This window comes from Tyto alba, unplaced genomic scaffold (assembly GCF_018691265.1).
Source record: "Tyto alba isolate M040663 unplaced genomic scaffold, T.alba_DEE_v4.0 Super-Scaffold_2, whole genome shotgun sequence".
Lineage (NCBI taxonomy): Eukaryota > Metazoa > Chordata > Aves > Strigiformes > Tytonidae > Tyto > Tyto alba.
Window position 1 is genome coordinate 45,433,088 of NW_024881282.1, and position 17,302 is coordinate 45,450,389.

At 38.7% G+C, this 17,302-nt stretch overlaps 1 protein-coding gene across 3 annotated transcripts in view; it reads right to left on the reverse strand.

Moving 5' to 3' along the window:
• The window catches only part of METTL25 (methyltransferase like 25), a 63,986-nt gene extending 46,703 nt beyond the window's left edge, over positions 1 to 17,283 (reverse strand). For 2 of the 3 annotated variants that reach the window (XM_042792258.1, XM_042792259.1), the window contains exons 1-3: positions 17,039 to 17,283; positions 11,503 to 11,667; positions 5,429 to 5,529 (exon numbers count right to left, since the gene is read on the reverse strand). In XM_042792258.1, coding sequence (XP_042648192.1) covers positions 5,429 to 5,529; positions 11,503 to 11,667; positions 17,039 to 17,270 — 498 coding nt within the window. In that variant the 5' untranslated portion in view covers positions 17,271 to 17,283. Of the gene's footprint in view, positions 1 to 5,428; positions 5,530 to 11,502; positions 11,668 to 15,464; positions 15,689 to 17,038 lie in introns of those variants that run through there. The other variant, XM_032999796.2, reaches the window with a different exon arrangement.
• Between the last annotated feature and the right edge of the window lie 19 nt (positions 17,284 to 17,302).

Here is a 17,302-nt window from a genome sequence, read left to right on the forward strand (position 1 = left end):
GGCACTTCTATGTCACATGTGCTTACCACTGCCTGTTCTGGAGGAAGAATTGAATAGAAGGGTTAACTAGTTGACAGTTTTGTTTGTCTCATAGTTGACAGCATGTGCTAGTTCAGTGACTGATACAACACAGGAAGGAAAACACTGTACAGAGTACCAGCAGAAACAAGGGCAATCTCACACCTGTAAGTACATAATCACTGCTTTATATCATGTGTATTTTCATTTGTAATAAATACATAACAAAATATGTTACAGGAGTAGGCAGAGTGACATTTCTCTAATGAAAGAAGAATATGATGTTTGCTTCTGTTCAGGTATCTACCAAAAATTGTATTGACTAGATATAATGACTCCTTTGTAGATGTTCCTGAAAGTGTTTGATTCAAGAACATCTGTGTCTTGGTCTGTCACATGTTCATAAGAAAGCTTGAATTGATATTTATAACTCGAAATAGCAGCATACACTGCATGGATCCATCTTAAACTCAACTCCATAGTTTTTCACCAGGTAAGAATATTTAATACAGCAATACTCTTACTGAAATGAAAAAGGAAGATTTATTCCTTATTCTAAGAAAGTTAAAGATCTGTACAGCCATGGAATTAGAAAGAAAAATTTGAACCAATGTGACTAAAGACTACGTATAACAGTGGAGAATACACACTATTAGGTAAAAATTGTCCACCCGGGCTGCACGTGGATCTCTCATCTGCACTCACCATGTGATACTGTGTATATTTGCCATCTAGGTATGCTACAGTCCTCAAATTTCTTGAATGAAATCAGTACAGGAGTGGATTTAGTGACACTGAATTGATACAATCTAAGCGTATTTTTTGAAAATGTCATTTGTCACATTTATCACCAATATTCTCCTAAATTATTTAAAAATGAAGGAAAAAAAAGGGTTCAAGGAATATTATTACTCACTATTTTATACCACAGATATTACTATTATGCGGAATGTGCACATCTTTAATTCTACAAGTTTTTTAATTCTTTTTGTTAAAGGCAGCATCTGGACACAAGAGTCAGCTATGAATTATTCATAACTCCTACGTGTGACCTCTAGTGGCTGTAAAGACAAACTGCTGTTTGGGTGAGGTTTTTTTAGTTTCCAAGAAAACAGAGCAATATATTGTTGAACTAGCACTGGGAGAACAGTTTTAAAACAAAAAGGAAAATTTTACTAAAAATAAGCAGGCAATGATCTTGTACTAAACAACTAAATGGCATTAAATTAATTCCTGCTTTAACTTCCCTTGATATCATAAGGGAAGGCAGTCAGCAATCCATAGCATATCTGCCAAGCATGAACTTTTAAAATGAAATTTCCATGATATAATGAACTCCAAAGGTCTTGTCCATAGTGAGTTGGGTACTATGTTTAAACACAGTTTCTGGAATAGCACAATCAAGAACTTAATTTCCAGAAGCATTCCAACATTTCCCAGCACCAAATCACAAATTTAATGGATGCTGAATGCAGAATTATATCATACTTACATTACACATTGCAAGTCTCTGCACATACTGCAATTTCCAATAAAAACTTTCACAAATACATTAAAGAAAACAAATGTGCATTTAAGGAAAGAGGAATCATCACTGGCTTCTTTTCAGACTTTAATCAAGAACTTCTTCATAAAATAAAGTTCCACTTATACAATACAAACAATACTTAAAAGAGGCAGTAAACAACTGTAAAAAAAAAACCTTTAATTAGTTTGTTTTAATGTTTTAATTCATATCATTAACCTAGAAGTGATTACAGTAGCAATAAAAGTTTTACTTTTATTCTTATTTTAGTATTTATTATGCTACATTATAAAAAACCACAAGAGAGTAATATCCTCTACCACCCATTATACATCATGGGTATGGAGGTGAAATGGAGGGCATTTTTCAAGCTGTCAGTGATCTGTAATATCTGAAAGAAACACCCTGAGGACACGTGCTGTTGTAAAACATGTGTTGTGTTTTCATAGCTCTAGATTTTTCAATTACATGCTGCATATATTTTGTTTTGCAAGGACAGAAAAAAATCAGTAAGAAAAAAACTCTCCTAAAACTTTACAATTCCTATATTTTTTTAAGTTGAAAGGTAACCAAAACAAAAGGAGTTGCTTTTTTAATAACTGAGAAAGAGGATTTTTTTATTTATTTTTTTTTTAAGTGTAACTGGAAAGCTCTTTTCATATATTGGGGATTTGTAACTTTGCACAAATAAATTTTCTTACAGTGTATGACTAAAATGGAAAAAAGTTAATACAGAGCAGTTGGCATTTCATATTCAGTGATATACTGCAATAATATTTTTCATTAAATGTTACATTTTTTTCAAAAGATAAACAGAAAATAATCCTTTGTCTAAGGATACCCCAAGCCAGCTGATAAAGTGCATAATCATCACATGAAATTGCAGCATATTGGACAGATATTAATAATGATTCTTTTGAGATTTTTTTAGTACCCAGCTACATCAGGACTTAGGTTAGGTCATTAAGGTGGCTCTACTTTTTTATTCTCTGAATATGGGTTTTCCTTCCCTTTCATTCCTGAATCTCACAGGAACTATTTAAAATCTAAATGAAAACTCTATATGAAACACCACCTTCCAGCAAATGCCGAGAACATTTGGTATTGCATTAGAAGCAAACTACACTCCTACAGCTTTTTCACTACATTAAAGTCTTCAACACTTGAACAACTAATACTTGCCTGAAGCAAAAGGTAAGCAAGGCAAAAACCATGCTAATGATATAAGAAACTACTTTTCACAAATCTGCTGCTACTGTATTTCTATTCTTTAGAGTGCCTCCACTTTACGGCTGTTAAGGGTATCCATACTTGTCACCGCGGCTGGCTCTTGAAACTGCTGCTGGAGAGATGGCCTTCCACTGCCGTAAGTGATCGCAGATGCTAACAAGTTGATTGCATCTCATACAGTAATGTTTGGCCTTAATTGCAGCTCCCTATTTACAAGGTAATCCCAGTTTTAAGGAGAAGACTGCCTAAAACTTTGCCTTCGTCAGTTGTTCCTCACAAAACAGATGGTCAGGATTCAGAGTTTTGATCTCTGTTTCCAATGATGCCACAGGCCTGACCCAAACCTATCAAGAGGACTGCATCATTTATGTTATCTAAATTAAACTCAGTCTGAGCCAAATAGCTTCCTAACCAAAGTTCACCTTCAGCAACTCACAGCTGAATCCAAGTTTTGGGGCCTTCCCTTCAGTCTATGGCAGCAGCAGCAGCTCAGGATGCTGCAGTTACATCTCTTCTGCTAAACTGAATACAGCAAGGCCAGGTACTCTACCCCCACCATTTATTTTTAAAATAATTAAACCAACTCCGTTCACCAGATACTTAAAAGTTTAGTCTTACTGCAACAAAGGTCTAAGACATGGAATCTAACAGAAAGTTTAATATTGAAAAAGCTTACAGAAAAATTAAATGTATGTAAACCGAGGAAATGGTGTTGGTATACTTTTGTCTGATAGAATGTGAAATACAGCACTCAGAAAAGTCTTAGTATTGTTGTGATACTTCTGTTTTGTCAACAGGTCCATAAGTAAACATCTACAAGGTTTTAATGCAGCAATCACAACTGACATGTAAAAAACCCAAGGGTATGCTACAATCAAGTTTCAGAAAGAAATCCTGCAATTCTTCACCATCCAAGGATGAACAGGTCCATCTGATGTATGAAATGGCCAATTCAAAGAGTAATTGCTGGGTGATAATGGTGTTGGGTGCCCAGATACCATACATGTACTAACAAATGTACTTCATGCACACTCTGTTACATAAATCTCTCTTTAATCTGGTCTATCTTTGTCATGGTTTGAGCTCAGAGAGCAACCGAGCACCACAGAGCCACTCATTTCCCTCTTTCCCCCCCGGCACTGAGAAAGAGAAAATAAGAAAAGGCTCAGGATTTGAGAGAAGGACAGGGATGGGTGACTCACCCATTACGGTCATGGGCAAAACACAGACTTATTAGGGGAACTAAAAAACCATAAATTTAATACAGACACTAACAACAACAACACTTAACAGACAGAGTAGGACAGTGAGAAGCATGCCACATCTTGAGAACACCTTCCCCCCACCCCTCCCTTCTTCCCGGGCTCAGCTTTGCTCCCGACATCTCCACCTCCTCTCCTCAGCGGCACAGGGGCAGGGAATGGGGGGTGCAGTCAGTGCTGCCACTTCTTCCATCTTGGAGGGGGAATTTCTGGAACTTCTTCCCCCTGCTCCAGTGTGGTTGCCCTTTAACAGGAGACAGTCCTCCACAAACTTTCTCCAACCTGAGTCCCTCCCACAGGCCGCAGCGTTTCCCTAACCGCTCCAGTGTGGGTCACCCCTGCGTGTTGCAGTCCCCTCAGCACCAAACTACAATAGCGAGGGCTGCTTCTTCCCACAGAGTCCCAGCCTCATTCGGGCGCAATCACCCGCTGCAGAATGGGGTCTTCCACAGACCACAGGTCAGCATCTGCACCACCACAGACAACCATGGGTGGTGGGAAGGGCAGCCCTGCTATCTCACCACAGGATACAGAGGGCTCTCTGCTACAGTGCACCTTACCCCCCACTTTCCACCTCCATTCTTCCACTGACTTCGGTGTTCATATAGATGTCACAACTCTACCTCACAACTCCAATTCCTCCTCTCAGGTTCCCCTTCTTAAATACGTTATTACAGAGGCGCAGCCACTTCCGCTAACTGGTTCAGCCTTGGTGCAGAGGTGGGTCCAACTTGGAGCCAGAGGAACTTTGAGAAGCTTCTCACAGGGTGCCACCACTGTAGCCCCCTCCCTCCCTGCCAAAAAAAACCCACTACTCACTCAAACCCAGGACACTCTTCAAACTAAAAAGGTCATAACTAGATTCCTAATTGATAGACCTCAATCCATGTTAAATAAAGGTGAACAGCATTAAACAGTAGGAAACAATTTAAATCTCTTGTACCAGAATAAGATGAGCTTTCAAAATTTCTCAGATTTTCTGCTTTGGTCTCTATGTAGCACTCTTGTGTGACTGACGGGAGAATAATGTAGTTTTGCTCTCCTACTGATGCTTACAGTAAATTGTCAGCAATATTATACTGATAAACAAGGCAGTACCTGTGCACAGCAAAAAGCAGTACAATTTTTCTGCTCAACATGTGGAGGATAATTGTTATTTCTTAAATTTTTTCATGAGTCATAAACTGATTACGACTCACTGAAAGGCAGCTCTTTTGGAATGATACAGTTGTAAACAAAACTGTCCTTCAGCTTGGCCCTAAAGGCTGTTCTTTATCTACATTTACAGGAAAAATAAGAACAGCAGTGACAGAATATCAAAATGATGTATTGGAACATAGTAAGAATCATTTGGAAGGTACACTGTAACATACAGTAAGTAATGCTTTCTTACCTGTTTTATACCACAATAATTCGCTATGTTGTCTACCAACTCTGACATCACCTGCACTTCATGTGATTTCTTATTATTCATAAACTCATCAGTTTTGATACCTGTATCAGATTAAGAAAATAAATACACATTAACACAACCCATAAAAATAAAGATTTGAGATCAATTAGAAAAAATACCAGCCTAAAATTAGGCCTATATTTTTATAATAATATTTTTATATTTTAAGGATACTAATTTTAAATTAAAAACTCTCTAAATTATTACAAGACTAACTTCTAAATTACAGATGGATTAGTAAAATTCAGTACACTGTAAAACTTAGTACTTTTGGTGTAAATTTTTAAGATCTAGCATATATAATACCTGACCAGATACTAGACATTAGCAAGCACTATAAAAATGTACTGTTTCTTCCTGCTCATTAAAGAATACTTATTTTTATGCTGTTTATCACATTTACCTTCACATATATGAAATATAAGGGCAGGGACAATTAATAATTACACAGTACAGCTTGTGAATTCTACGGATTTGCTCACAGCATCAAGTGGGAGATATCTCAGATAGAAGTAATGAGTGATGTTGGGGAAATTCAAAGGAAAATGCACTTTTATTTTCTTTATGGATGGGTCATAGAACTGCTACATCTTTATGGTACAAAACCATTCATTTCAGTGTTGCTGGAGAATGTGTTAATGAGATGGAGTCAATCTCTACCACAGCTTTACTGCTGGTGGAGAATACCAAGCACCCACTTGCTAATCTCTACATCCTCCAACCAAAGGCATAGTTCAGAAGTTGCTCCCTTGGGAGAAACCCACACATTCCTCCTACACCACCAACCCTGTAGGACACTTGGCTCTAGTTAAATTGATGGAAAAGTTTGTAAGTCTGAGTGAGGGTAGAAGAAACTCTACTGTTACTAACAAGCATGCTCCTAGAAAACAAGACTTTCTCTATATGTCTAGGCAGATTAATATACTTTCCCATTCTCTGCTTTTTGCACAGTATGTGTTCATCTGTCCAGAAACTGATCATTAGGCAAAATCCATGCTCATTCTTGATCAGATCATGCTGGGAATGGAGCCAGGAGTGTTACTTCTTTAAAAGCAAGTGGGGAATTGAACTGAGCTCATGAGAAACCTAGTGTTTTCTCTATTTCTCCCAAAACCCATAGGATCTCTCTATTTCTTAAACATCTGTTTTTTTATAATAAACTGTTAAGAAAATACTTGAAATCTAATATAGGTTCTATGAACTGACAAAAGAAAAAAATAGACAAAAATACTTTTAAACAAAACAAATAGCAGAAACAAGTGTTTATTGTTTCACTAAAGATTCTCCTTAACTTTAAAATTGTGAAAATCTACATGGTATCCTAAAAAAAATCATAATGTGTAAGCATTTCAAATGAAAGGAAAAAAAAAAAAAAAAAGAAAAAAGGTCTCCTTCTTTGTTTCTACTTGAACATTTTTGTGTCTGGATAGGCCCATCAGAAGAAGCAGCAGAATGGGAACAGAAAGAAACAGACATTTAACTTCCTGACAGAAATAAAAGTTGTTTGACTGTTCTCTAAGGCAGTACTGTCACTTTGAACTATCACCACATATTGCACCTTTTATGCTTTGCTATATTATGAACTCAAAAGACTGAATTGGGTAAAGCTGTGTGAAGTACCATTTCAGAGAGTACTTAAGCCAAATTAAGTATTTCAAACATGGAAGAAATCCAGAAATCCAGACACAAGACCCAATTTACAAAAGTTGAGGTTCCAGTTAGAAAAATCAGATTGCTTATACCTACACATATGATGTATTTACCACCTTAGCTACTAAAGTTTCTTGATCATTTTTAGACTTCTTTTCCTACTTTTTGCAGAATGAAAATTCTGCTTATATTCCAGCTCAGGGAAAACTATACTGTTTGCAGAAAATTATGGATTTTTTATAAATTTTATTGCTGCTACATTTTCTGCAAAATTCTGACAGATCTTTTTTACATGATTCTGTAAAACCAGCAGACATATTACGAACTAATAGTAAAACTGTATTTGGGGACTGTTTTATATTGCCAAGACAACTGCAAATTTGAAAAAATATGTATACTAATTTTTAAAAAATTGTAAATTCATTCTGCTATCACAAAATTACTTTCTTGAAACAAATAATTATACGTGTAGAGTTCCTTATTATGTGTACAACTGATGCAAGCAGAACAAATACTTGTCCTCGGTTTGAGAGAGTGGTGGGGTTTTTTTGGTAGCTGGGGAGGGGGCTATAGGGGCGGCCCCCTGTGAGAAGCTTCTCGAAGCTCCGCCAGCTCCAAGTCAGCTCCACCTCTGCTCGAAAACTGAGCCAATCAGCTGCGCCTCTGCGATAACGTATTTAAGAAGGGACGTGGTGATGAGCAGTGGGACTTGTGAGGAGGAGTTGTTGCAGCTGCGTGAACACCAAGGTCAGTGGAGGAACGGAGGAAGAAAGGAGGGGGGAGGTGTGCCGGAGCAGAGTCCCCCTGTATCCTGTGGTGAGATGGCAGGGCGGCCCCCCCCTGCCACCCATGGAGATCTACGGTGGAGCAGACATTGATTTATGGTTTGGGAGGTGTTTTGCATAGCTGACCAAGGTGTCTCTGCCCGAAGAAGGCCGGGGTCCTGCGGGAAAAACTAGCCCCCGCTGTTGTAGTTGAGCGCTGGGAGGATTGCAGCATGCGGGGGTGTCCCACGCTGGAGCAGCTCGGGAAGGGCTGCAGCCGTGGGAGGGACTCCAGTTGGAGAAAGTTGGTGACCCATGATGGAGCAGTGTGGGGAACGCTGTGGCCCGTGGGAGGGACTCATGTCAGAGAAAGTTTGTGGAGGACTGTCTCCTGTGAGAGGGGGACCACGATGGAGCAGGGGGAACAAGTTCCAGAAGCTCCCCCCCACCGAAGATGGAAGAAGCAGCAGCTTGGGGGAGGAGGTAGAGATATTGGGAGCAGAGCTGAGCCCGGGAAGAAGGGAGGGGTGGGGGGAAGGTGTTCTCAAGATGTGACAATGCTTCTCACTGTTCCACTCTGTTAATTGTTGTTGTTAGTGTCTGTAATAAACGTATGTCCTTTTTTTTCTTCCCCTAACGAGTGTGATTTCTGCCCATAACCATAATGGGTGGTTTGCCCTGCCCAGTCCTATCTCAAATCCTACAGCTACCTTATTTGCCCCTTCTCATCGCTGGGAGGGCAGGGAGCAGTGAGCGACTGTGTGGTGCTCAGTTGCCCTTTGATCTCAAAGCACAACAATACTAATTTCAAAAACGGTAAGAAAGTTAGAGATCCATCTCCTTTTGCGATGATAAAAGAAAGGGGTTCGAATGCATCACAGATGTACCCTGGATAAAACAGAGTAACAGAAAGCTTAATGTTACTAGTTTTAGCTGTCACTGAAACATTGCTTATTTCCACTGTGAACTTGTAGCACAGGCAAGTGTTTTCCATTTCAAAAACTGCTTCTAGTCTATAATACCATTTACAGCCACATCTTTAGTTGTGAAGCTGAACAAATTGAGGAGAGAGTGTATTTTATACAAGTATAAAATATATATAATTATATATATAATATATATAATATATATAATATTTTATATATATATAATGTATATATATAATTATATGTAATGCAAGTCTTTCTAAGATCTCCTGTGACAGGGTGCAGGGGTTTTATACCCCAGCTACCTGTGGAAATTCAGATACACCAGATAAAAAAAAAAGAAATTCACAGTGACTACCACCTATACGGGAGTTACACTACCATGATTTAATTCCATAAACCGGAGTGCAGGACTGGGATAACCATATACTAAAAAGACATTAAGGCAGACTGATATTCTAGTACATGGAATTTAAAGATGAATTCATTAACAGTCATTGCATGAGTAGGACATTGGCCACAAACACAATGCAAAGGTAGAGAGTACTCTTAATCCAACACTCTAGCAATCCTCACTTCTTACATCAGATATGAACACTATAACAAGAGAAATTCTCCCTGCTGGCTTCCTCCCCTTGGGCCAGGGTCTTCTGGACCCTCTGTGCTCAGTGCAAGCAACCTGATGGTGAAGTAAGGACCACAGTGACCTTCATTAGGAAGGAATAGAGAAAGCCCTTTGGACTCAGAACTCCATTCTGTGTAGCTGTGTCCACAATACACTTAAAATGTTTGTGCTTACCAATTATTCCAAGGAAAGATAGCGATATGTCTACATTAAAATGCAGTGAAGAAGTTAGAGAACTATGCAAGTATGCAAACTGTGGGAATAGGCTCATAAGCATGTTTGTCTTAGAACAAGTAAATGTATTAAAAACATCTGAAACATAAATGGAATTATCCTGATGCATACTTTTCAGAATATGAGCAAGGCCATCGTAAAGTTGCCAGTTTTCTCAGACTTACATTTCTCTTGACCTGCAAGCTTTAGTATGTCAGGAAATGAATGTATATTCTGAAATACGGAATTAAGTCCAAAATATCTGAAATTACTTGACGTTAAAAGATCACAACTTTCATTTGGCAACTTGCACATTATGAATCCATAATTTGGTATTCTGCTTCTGCCAAATGATTACCAGGAACTTCAATTAAGTTAATTTAACTGATACTTACTGCCAATTCAACACAAAGGTTTTGAATTATAATGCCATTGTATACATTTGAAACATGTTTTATTTTTTCTATGAAGTACAATTTAGAATTACTGCATCATAAACCCAGGCCCTAGTTACCCAACCAAGCAGCTCTCCTGCAAGACACAGAACAAAATATTCAGCAGCTGCCTTACTCCTGATGCTCCATTCTGCATGACAAGAAGATGAAAGAATCCTTGTAGTTTTGTCTGAGAAAGCTAATCCAGGTATGAACTCAAGTATGAGCATAACAAGGTAGAGCTACAGAATTACAGAAAATTACGTGGAACACAGGGAATGAGAGCATAATAAAAATGAAAAGAGCTAAAAAGCAAGCAGAAGAAAAGCAGCATACAGTTGTCAAACAAGAAAAAAAAAGGGCTTCAGATGAACAAAGAGCAAAAGGAAAGGAGCCAGAAAGTAAGACCAATGCACAACAAATAATTAAGACTATCTTGGCTGTGGCATTTTGGCATTTCTGAAGAAATGAAAAAACTGGGGTGACAACCATGGAAAATGGCAAAGTTGGGAAGAGAAGATTGCTGTAGAAAACGGGAGAGATGCTCAACATATATATAAAATGGTGCTATCACTTAGGATAAGAAATGTCAGAGTTTTAACGTATTATAGAGATAAAACACACTAGAAGGCAAAGGCGGAGAGCTGCTCAGTCTGTCTCTGAAAAACCAATGAGAAACCTGAAAGACAGTGATGAATCCATAACGATTGAGGACTCTATGAAGAGCACGTTTTCAGTGAGAATGACCGCAGTCCAAGTAAGTATAAATGCCAGTTTATCATCTGATACAAAAAATATATTCAGAGGTAAGACCTCCAGCGTCCAACCTGATGCCAACTTGAGAGTGTTGTAATTCAATTTCCTTAACTACAGAAAATGAAATTACTTTTATGACATATTGGTATTGGTCCAAAACATACAGAATGAATAAAACCTTTTTTTTTTTTGAGACATTAAACACTTATTGGGCTATGTTCAGCTAAACACCAAAGCACATATTTAAAATTAAACAAAAGATGTAACAAGAAAACCCACTTGCCAGATTTTAGGGTGAAGCTTTAAAAAAAAAAATCTAGAAGAGCAACCACGATTCCTGTTGCTCATGGAGAAGAAAAACAAAGGGAATTAACAAGATATCTCAAATAATGATGTGCCTGCTTGTCCATCTCATCCCCTTTAAAACTGAATCTTAGGAAGGGTCCATAGGTACTGAATGCTGTGACCCCTCTGCTCAGATTTCACCATTTTCCAGACAAAGGCAATGAAGAAACTACCTAGCAACTAATGAAAATCAAAGTGAGAAGCATGTAGGGAAAAAAAAACAACAAACCTCCCTCAAAAACCAAAACACTGCACGTTCTACAGTTAATAAGTAAAAATTTAAATACAAATGTAAATATACCTGTTGTTCTTTGATTGTCTCCTCTCAGTGCTTGAAGGAGGTCTTCCAGTGGGGTAGACACTCCAAGGCTGGTCAAAGAATTATACTTAGCAGCTAGGGCAAACAAATGTACATTGACAAGCTTCTTAGAGTTTTCACAAAACACACTGGAAAACATGTCATCATCTGTAGAGAAAAGAAAAAAAAAAAAAAAAGACTTCTGTGAACAGTGTTTAGCATCTCTGTAATAGAGCTAACAGAGAACTACAAGCAATAAATACTTAGTGTCAGAGAGAAGTAACCATTTATTTTGCTTCCCTAAGTGGGAAAACATTATTTTTCTTCAGCTGTATTCCCCCTTCAGAACTGAGGTCAACTTTTGCTCTTAGATGAACTACTGTAAATGTGGAAAAATCTATTGTTTTAGCAGAGCTACTTTAGTATAATCAACAAGAGAATTCAGTCAACATTATCCCTTCTCTTTTGTTTACAAACTTGCTCATTATAGATTTTCTAGTCACCCCCCTCTGACAATATACACTACTAGATTTTTTTAAGAAATGCAGCTGTTCAGTATATGAAATGTTTTGATTTAGAATCACTATATTCACATACTTTCCAAGCTGCTTTGTAACTGGTGAATCTGCTGGGAAAATTAATTTAATTTTTATTACCAAACAGGTGTGAGCCAAAGTTAGATTCCAATGCATATTTTTTTCAGTCGGAATGAAACCTTTCTTCAAACTGGATCAACATCCACTTCTTGGATACTGTAATGGCCATACCCTTAACAGCTACCAAATGACTAAATGTAAGAATGACACTGACCTAAGACACCTCACTTCTGCAACACCAGCCATCATCCAAAACACACCAAAATTAGTATCTCTCAGCTGCTCTGTAAGGAATACATATTAATATACCTCATTGACAACTTCTACCCAACAGTCACCGTGGAAATAAACATCAGGTGAATTACAGATACAAACTTGCTATAGTACAAAAATAAAACTATCATCAACCATGCACATGCGCATCCTACACCACACTACCCTGACACTGGTATGAAAAATCATCAAACCTATACACTTGAAGAAATTTTTCCTTATTTTTCCCATCAAACTTGCATGTATCTCACCAAGATCAACAGCATCAGCAAACATTCTGCAAATTAACAAATACCAAGTGAAATCAAGTCCTGCCATGCTAAGAAGTAAAACATCTCTGCAGCCCACACAACCAGACCCTCCCCATACTAACAGGAGCATGAAAATCTGTGGACCCTCTCACACTCATCCTAAACCTCAAACTGTTTTTTCTGACTCCTCAAATTTCTCTCATGGAAATTATGTAAGTGAAAACAACTGTCACAAAGCATCAGAATGAGCATACATCATCAATTGAGAAAAATCAGCGTCAGTGAGGTAAATTATTTCATAGAGCCTCTCAGTTTTGCATTTAAAGTGAGCCAATTACATTTCTTCAGTATATAAACATGAACACTAATATTCAGAACTCTCCTGGTACTGTGTACTGAGTAAATTGGTTTTATGGTGTAAAAGAATACATTTATTGAGTTTACAGTATTTAGCCACCCAATCCCCCTTTCACCTCCTTACTTACTGCTTATCCCACTGCATGGCACGACTACAACTTATCTTGAAACTTTGTAACTTTTCCAGGTTACAGACTGATTATTGAAATTTGCAGTTTCTGCTTCTTTGTCAGTACTCATGAAAAGCTTATAAACCCAAAGCTTGCCTGCTTTCATTTTTTTTCAGCACCTGACGCAGTAAAAGATACTAATGCTCCATATAAATCTCACAACTGAAATTAAACACAGTAATGCCCATATTCTGTAACAACCCTGAATTCAGTTATCTGATGGAAGAACACGAACAGTAGTACGATCGCATACAAGATCACTAGGATATTGTCCTAGGATATTGTCTGTAATAATGTTCCTACCAAATTTAAATTGTTGCCCCAGCTTGCCAACTAAAAGAAAAAAATAAATGACATTAAGGTGTCTGAAGCATGACTTCAAACTATGGTGTGGCAGTTGTCTGACTACGTATTATTTGTGAATATTAAAAAGTTTTCTCAAGATGTTTCTACTTGGGTTGCTCACAAGATGAAACCTCCAACGTCTTAACCATTCAGTCCATACACTTGCAAGCAAATCTTCAAGGGAAAGAAACATATGCCAAAAAATTGGAATTATATTACAAACAGTAATTTACAGTACAATATGAAAAAACTTAAATACAGATTTTTCTGTGCCTGTGTCCAATTTACAGCAATGACGTGCTAAACAAGATGCAGTGTGGCAAGTGTCAGCTTTTTGATGTATTAAAAAAAACCCAAACCAAACCAAAACATTTTTCTATACCTAAAAATGGATCTGAAACTTTTCTGTAGGGTACAACTGAAAACAAGGGTTCCACCCTTTATATGGTCATTATAATGAAGTATCATCTGACAAGTACCTGAAAATATTCTTTGAACCTGATTTACAGAACATGTAATGTAATGTTCTGTAACATGATTATCATCTTGCATGTAATACTGTACAACAGAATTGTAATTTCTTGCTTGTTAGCTTCTAAAACTACAATTCAGTACATGTATTTGTCAGAATCCCTATAGTAACATAAAATATTGTGCAGCATAACAGTTTTGTGCCCATCTGCAATAATGTTACTTTTTAGTTTGCAGAGCTATGTGAGTGTGAACTGGCAACTTCACATTTTCATACCAATTCTGTCAAATGTAACTTATGTTTCCTTTTAATTTAATTTGGGATTTCTATTGGAACAACTCTAGAAAACTTTTCATAATAGTTTGGGGATGATGAATATATAAATAAAATTTCTCAAACTCTTAGGAAGCAAAGATTTTACCATGTGAAATCAAAATGTTATTTTACACATATTTTGTGTAAGGTATTTGGGGTACACAACCACAATGTCATTTGAGCATGCAAAATAAATCTATTCTCGTAGCCACGCTCCAAAAAAAAGGCAGTTCTATGAATGATAGTATGAGAGCCTTTCAGTACCCATTTCAAGGTAAATATAAATAAGTAACATTCAATTATCTGATAAAGAACAACCACACATACAGTAATATTTTAGAGAAATATAAGAATGAGTAATTTCTGTTTTTATTAGGTTTCAAGATCTCTAATGGATGGTTTCTGATCTCTAATATTATTAAGTGGTACTGATGCACTCAGTTAAACTACGATTTTAAGCTTCTCAATCCTAATTTTAATACAGGCTAACAGTGTGTTCATTTGTGAATATAGGTAGACATTTGCAAGTATTGTCATTGATAAACTCATATTCTACTATGATGTATTTTCATCATATGACTGGATGGATACTGTGCAGTCGAATGACTCAGGCATGAACCAAGTCAGCAAGCACATGCCCATTCCACTACAGTACCTTCAATTTTGTCACAATACTGGAGAAATTTTGAGCATCTCAAAACCTTCCAAATGTTAAATAGTGTACTATAATTTTGAGGCTAGAAAAAATGAACAATTCTCTTATTTTTTTAATGAGCAGAAATAATCCCTGCAGAAACCAAAGAAGGAATGTTGTATTTTAGCCACAGCATGAAGGCTTCATACCCTTCTAAAACACATGCTTCATTTTAGCCATAAATTGTGTCTTTTGTTCCAGTAACTTCTGTATCCAATTCTGTAACATGCATTTTGAACACAGATCATTAAATGATTTTCCGATTTAAAAATCTACAAAACAATACTCTGCCTTCCTGATTCTCTTTCTACAGACACCACTTCAGCATCTGAATCATTTCATGGGCTTTGCCATAGAAACAAGTAAGATCAGTGTAATTTTCCTTTAGTGTTTTCTTTTTGATGACTTCATCTAATAATTAGTTTTGTTCCAGCCCCTATTTACATTTAATTTTATGTCTCTGCTCTGAATCAGTTCTGTGTCTGACATCACCTGTCAAAAACATTGTAAGTTTTTCCTCGCTGCTTCCCAACACTTTTGCTTGCTGACTGGACCACTGTCTTCTTTCCATCTGGCTCTTGAAGTTAATCCATAATCCAGTGTCATTTCCATGCACAAATAAACTCTGTGAGTTTTTTTTCCCAGATACTTCAACCCTTTAAAAATTAGTCTTACAGTTAATATTTTGAAGGTCTCTAGATCCAAGCGAGAAATGTGACAAGTGATGTAGCAATTCACAGTTCTTCAATCGCTTTCCAAACCCAAATCCAAATCGCTATCTTAGCTCATCTTCTATGCCAAAAAGTACGCAGCTCCACATGCTACTTTCTGTGGACCCTTCTGTTAGACTTAATGTGCTTTCTTGTCTCACGTGTCATTTAACGTCACATTTCAGAGCTAACGCTATGCAAGAGCTATCTACACTTCACAAGCTTTGGCATGATGCAGGGTTTTCCCAGCCAAGTGCTTTGTCATAGATTTCACCTTAGTTTTGAAACTGATCTCTTTGCTTGGGCTCAGTCCCTGCAAATACCATAGTTTTCAGATGCTTTATCTTCATTTCTGTGCTCTGCCTTAGAGCGTATTACTGGTATATTTCCCTTCTACTTGGATTGCAGTAAATTCAGTGATACAGTTACATATCTGGCCTCGAGTTACTTGAAAATTACTAAAAATATGAAGTGCTTCTTAAATAGGTCTTGTCAGAAATAACCCTGTTTTCTGTCTTCCTTTGCCAGACGCTCATTATTACAGATATACAGGAAAGTGGTGTTTAAGCCTTTTCCAGCTGTCCTCCACATTTCCCAAGTCTGGACATTTGGAGGACTATTAACTGTTACATCTTTCTACTCACATGGAGGGGTCTTTTTTGGTTCATTTTACTTCTGTTCCTCAGAAATTAGTCAGAGCGAAGGAGTCTGACATTCAGGAGTTTAATTTCATTGCTAAACAAGATGAAATTTCTAACATGAGACCATCATCACAACCTCCACTACTGAGAGCCCCTCCTGAAGCGCAGTTCCTCCCACCGCGGCTGTACTTTGCCCAAGCCGTGACAGCTCCGAATACACCCGATTAGCCTGGAAAAGACGTGGGCTGCTGGTGCACACATAGGCATGAAAAAGCAGAAACGGCTTCAGCTTTGGGCAGAGTAATGGAGCAACAATATGGGGACGGCCGCAGGAAGGCAGCGGGTGAAAGCGTAGGAAAAGGAAAAAAAAAAAAAAAAAAAAAAGCAGCTCATCGGAGTGGTGTGGAATGCTCCTCTTCTATTAAAGCAAGGAAAATAATTTTAAATACGGATCGGGGGACAACGAGGTCTGAAGAGGGATAAAAGAAACGGCGGCACCCGCCGAACACGAGGCGGCTGGACGGGGAGGCCCGCTAAGCGACCCGCGGGCGGCCCACGCAGCCCACGCACAACAGGAGGGGCGGGCCGTCACGCCCCCCCGAGCACTGGCCCCGTGAACGCCAGTACCGGGCACTGGGCCCCCAAAGCAGAACACACCCCCCACACTTCCACACCCCCGGGGGCCCGCGGTCCCCCCTCGCCCACCCCGACTCACCCCGCAGCGCCGCGGCGGCGCCGGAGGTCTCCCCCAGGGGGCGCCGCAGCGCCTCCAGCACGTGGGCGGGGCGCGCCGCCACCAGCCGCTCCCAGAGTCCGCGCGTGTAGAAGTCCACCGTATGCGCGCGGCACAGCGGTAGCGCGCGCGTCAGGAACCGCGCCACCCGCCGCAGCGCCGCCGCTGGTGGGGGCTGGGGCGGCAGCGCGAGTGTGCCAGGCGGTCGCGACATGGCGCCGGGGGCCGGCAAGGAGGGGCTGTGCG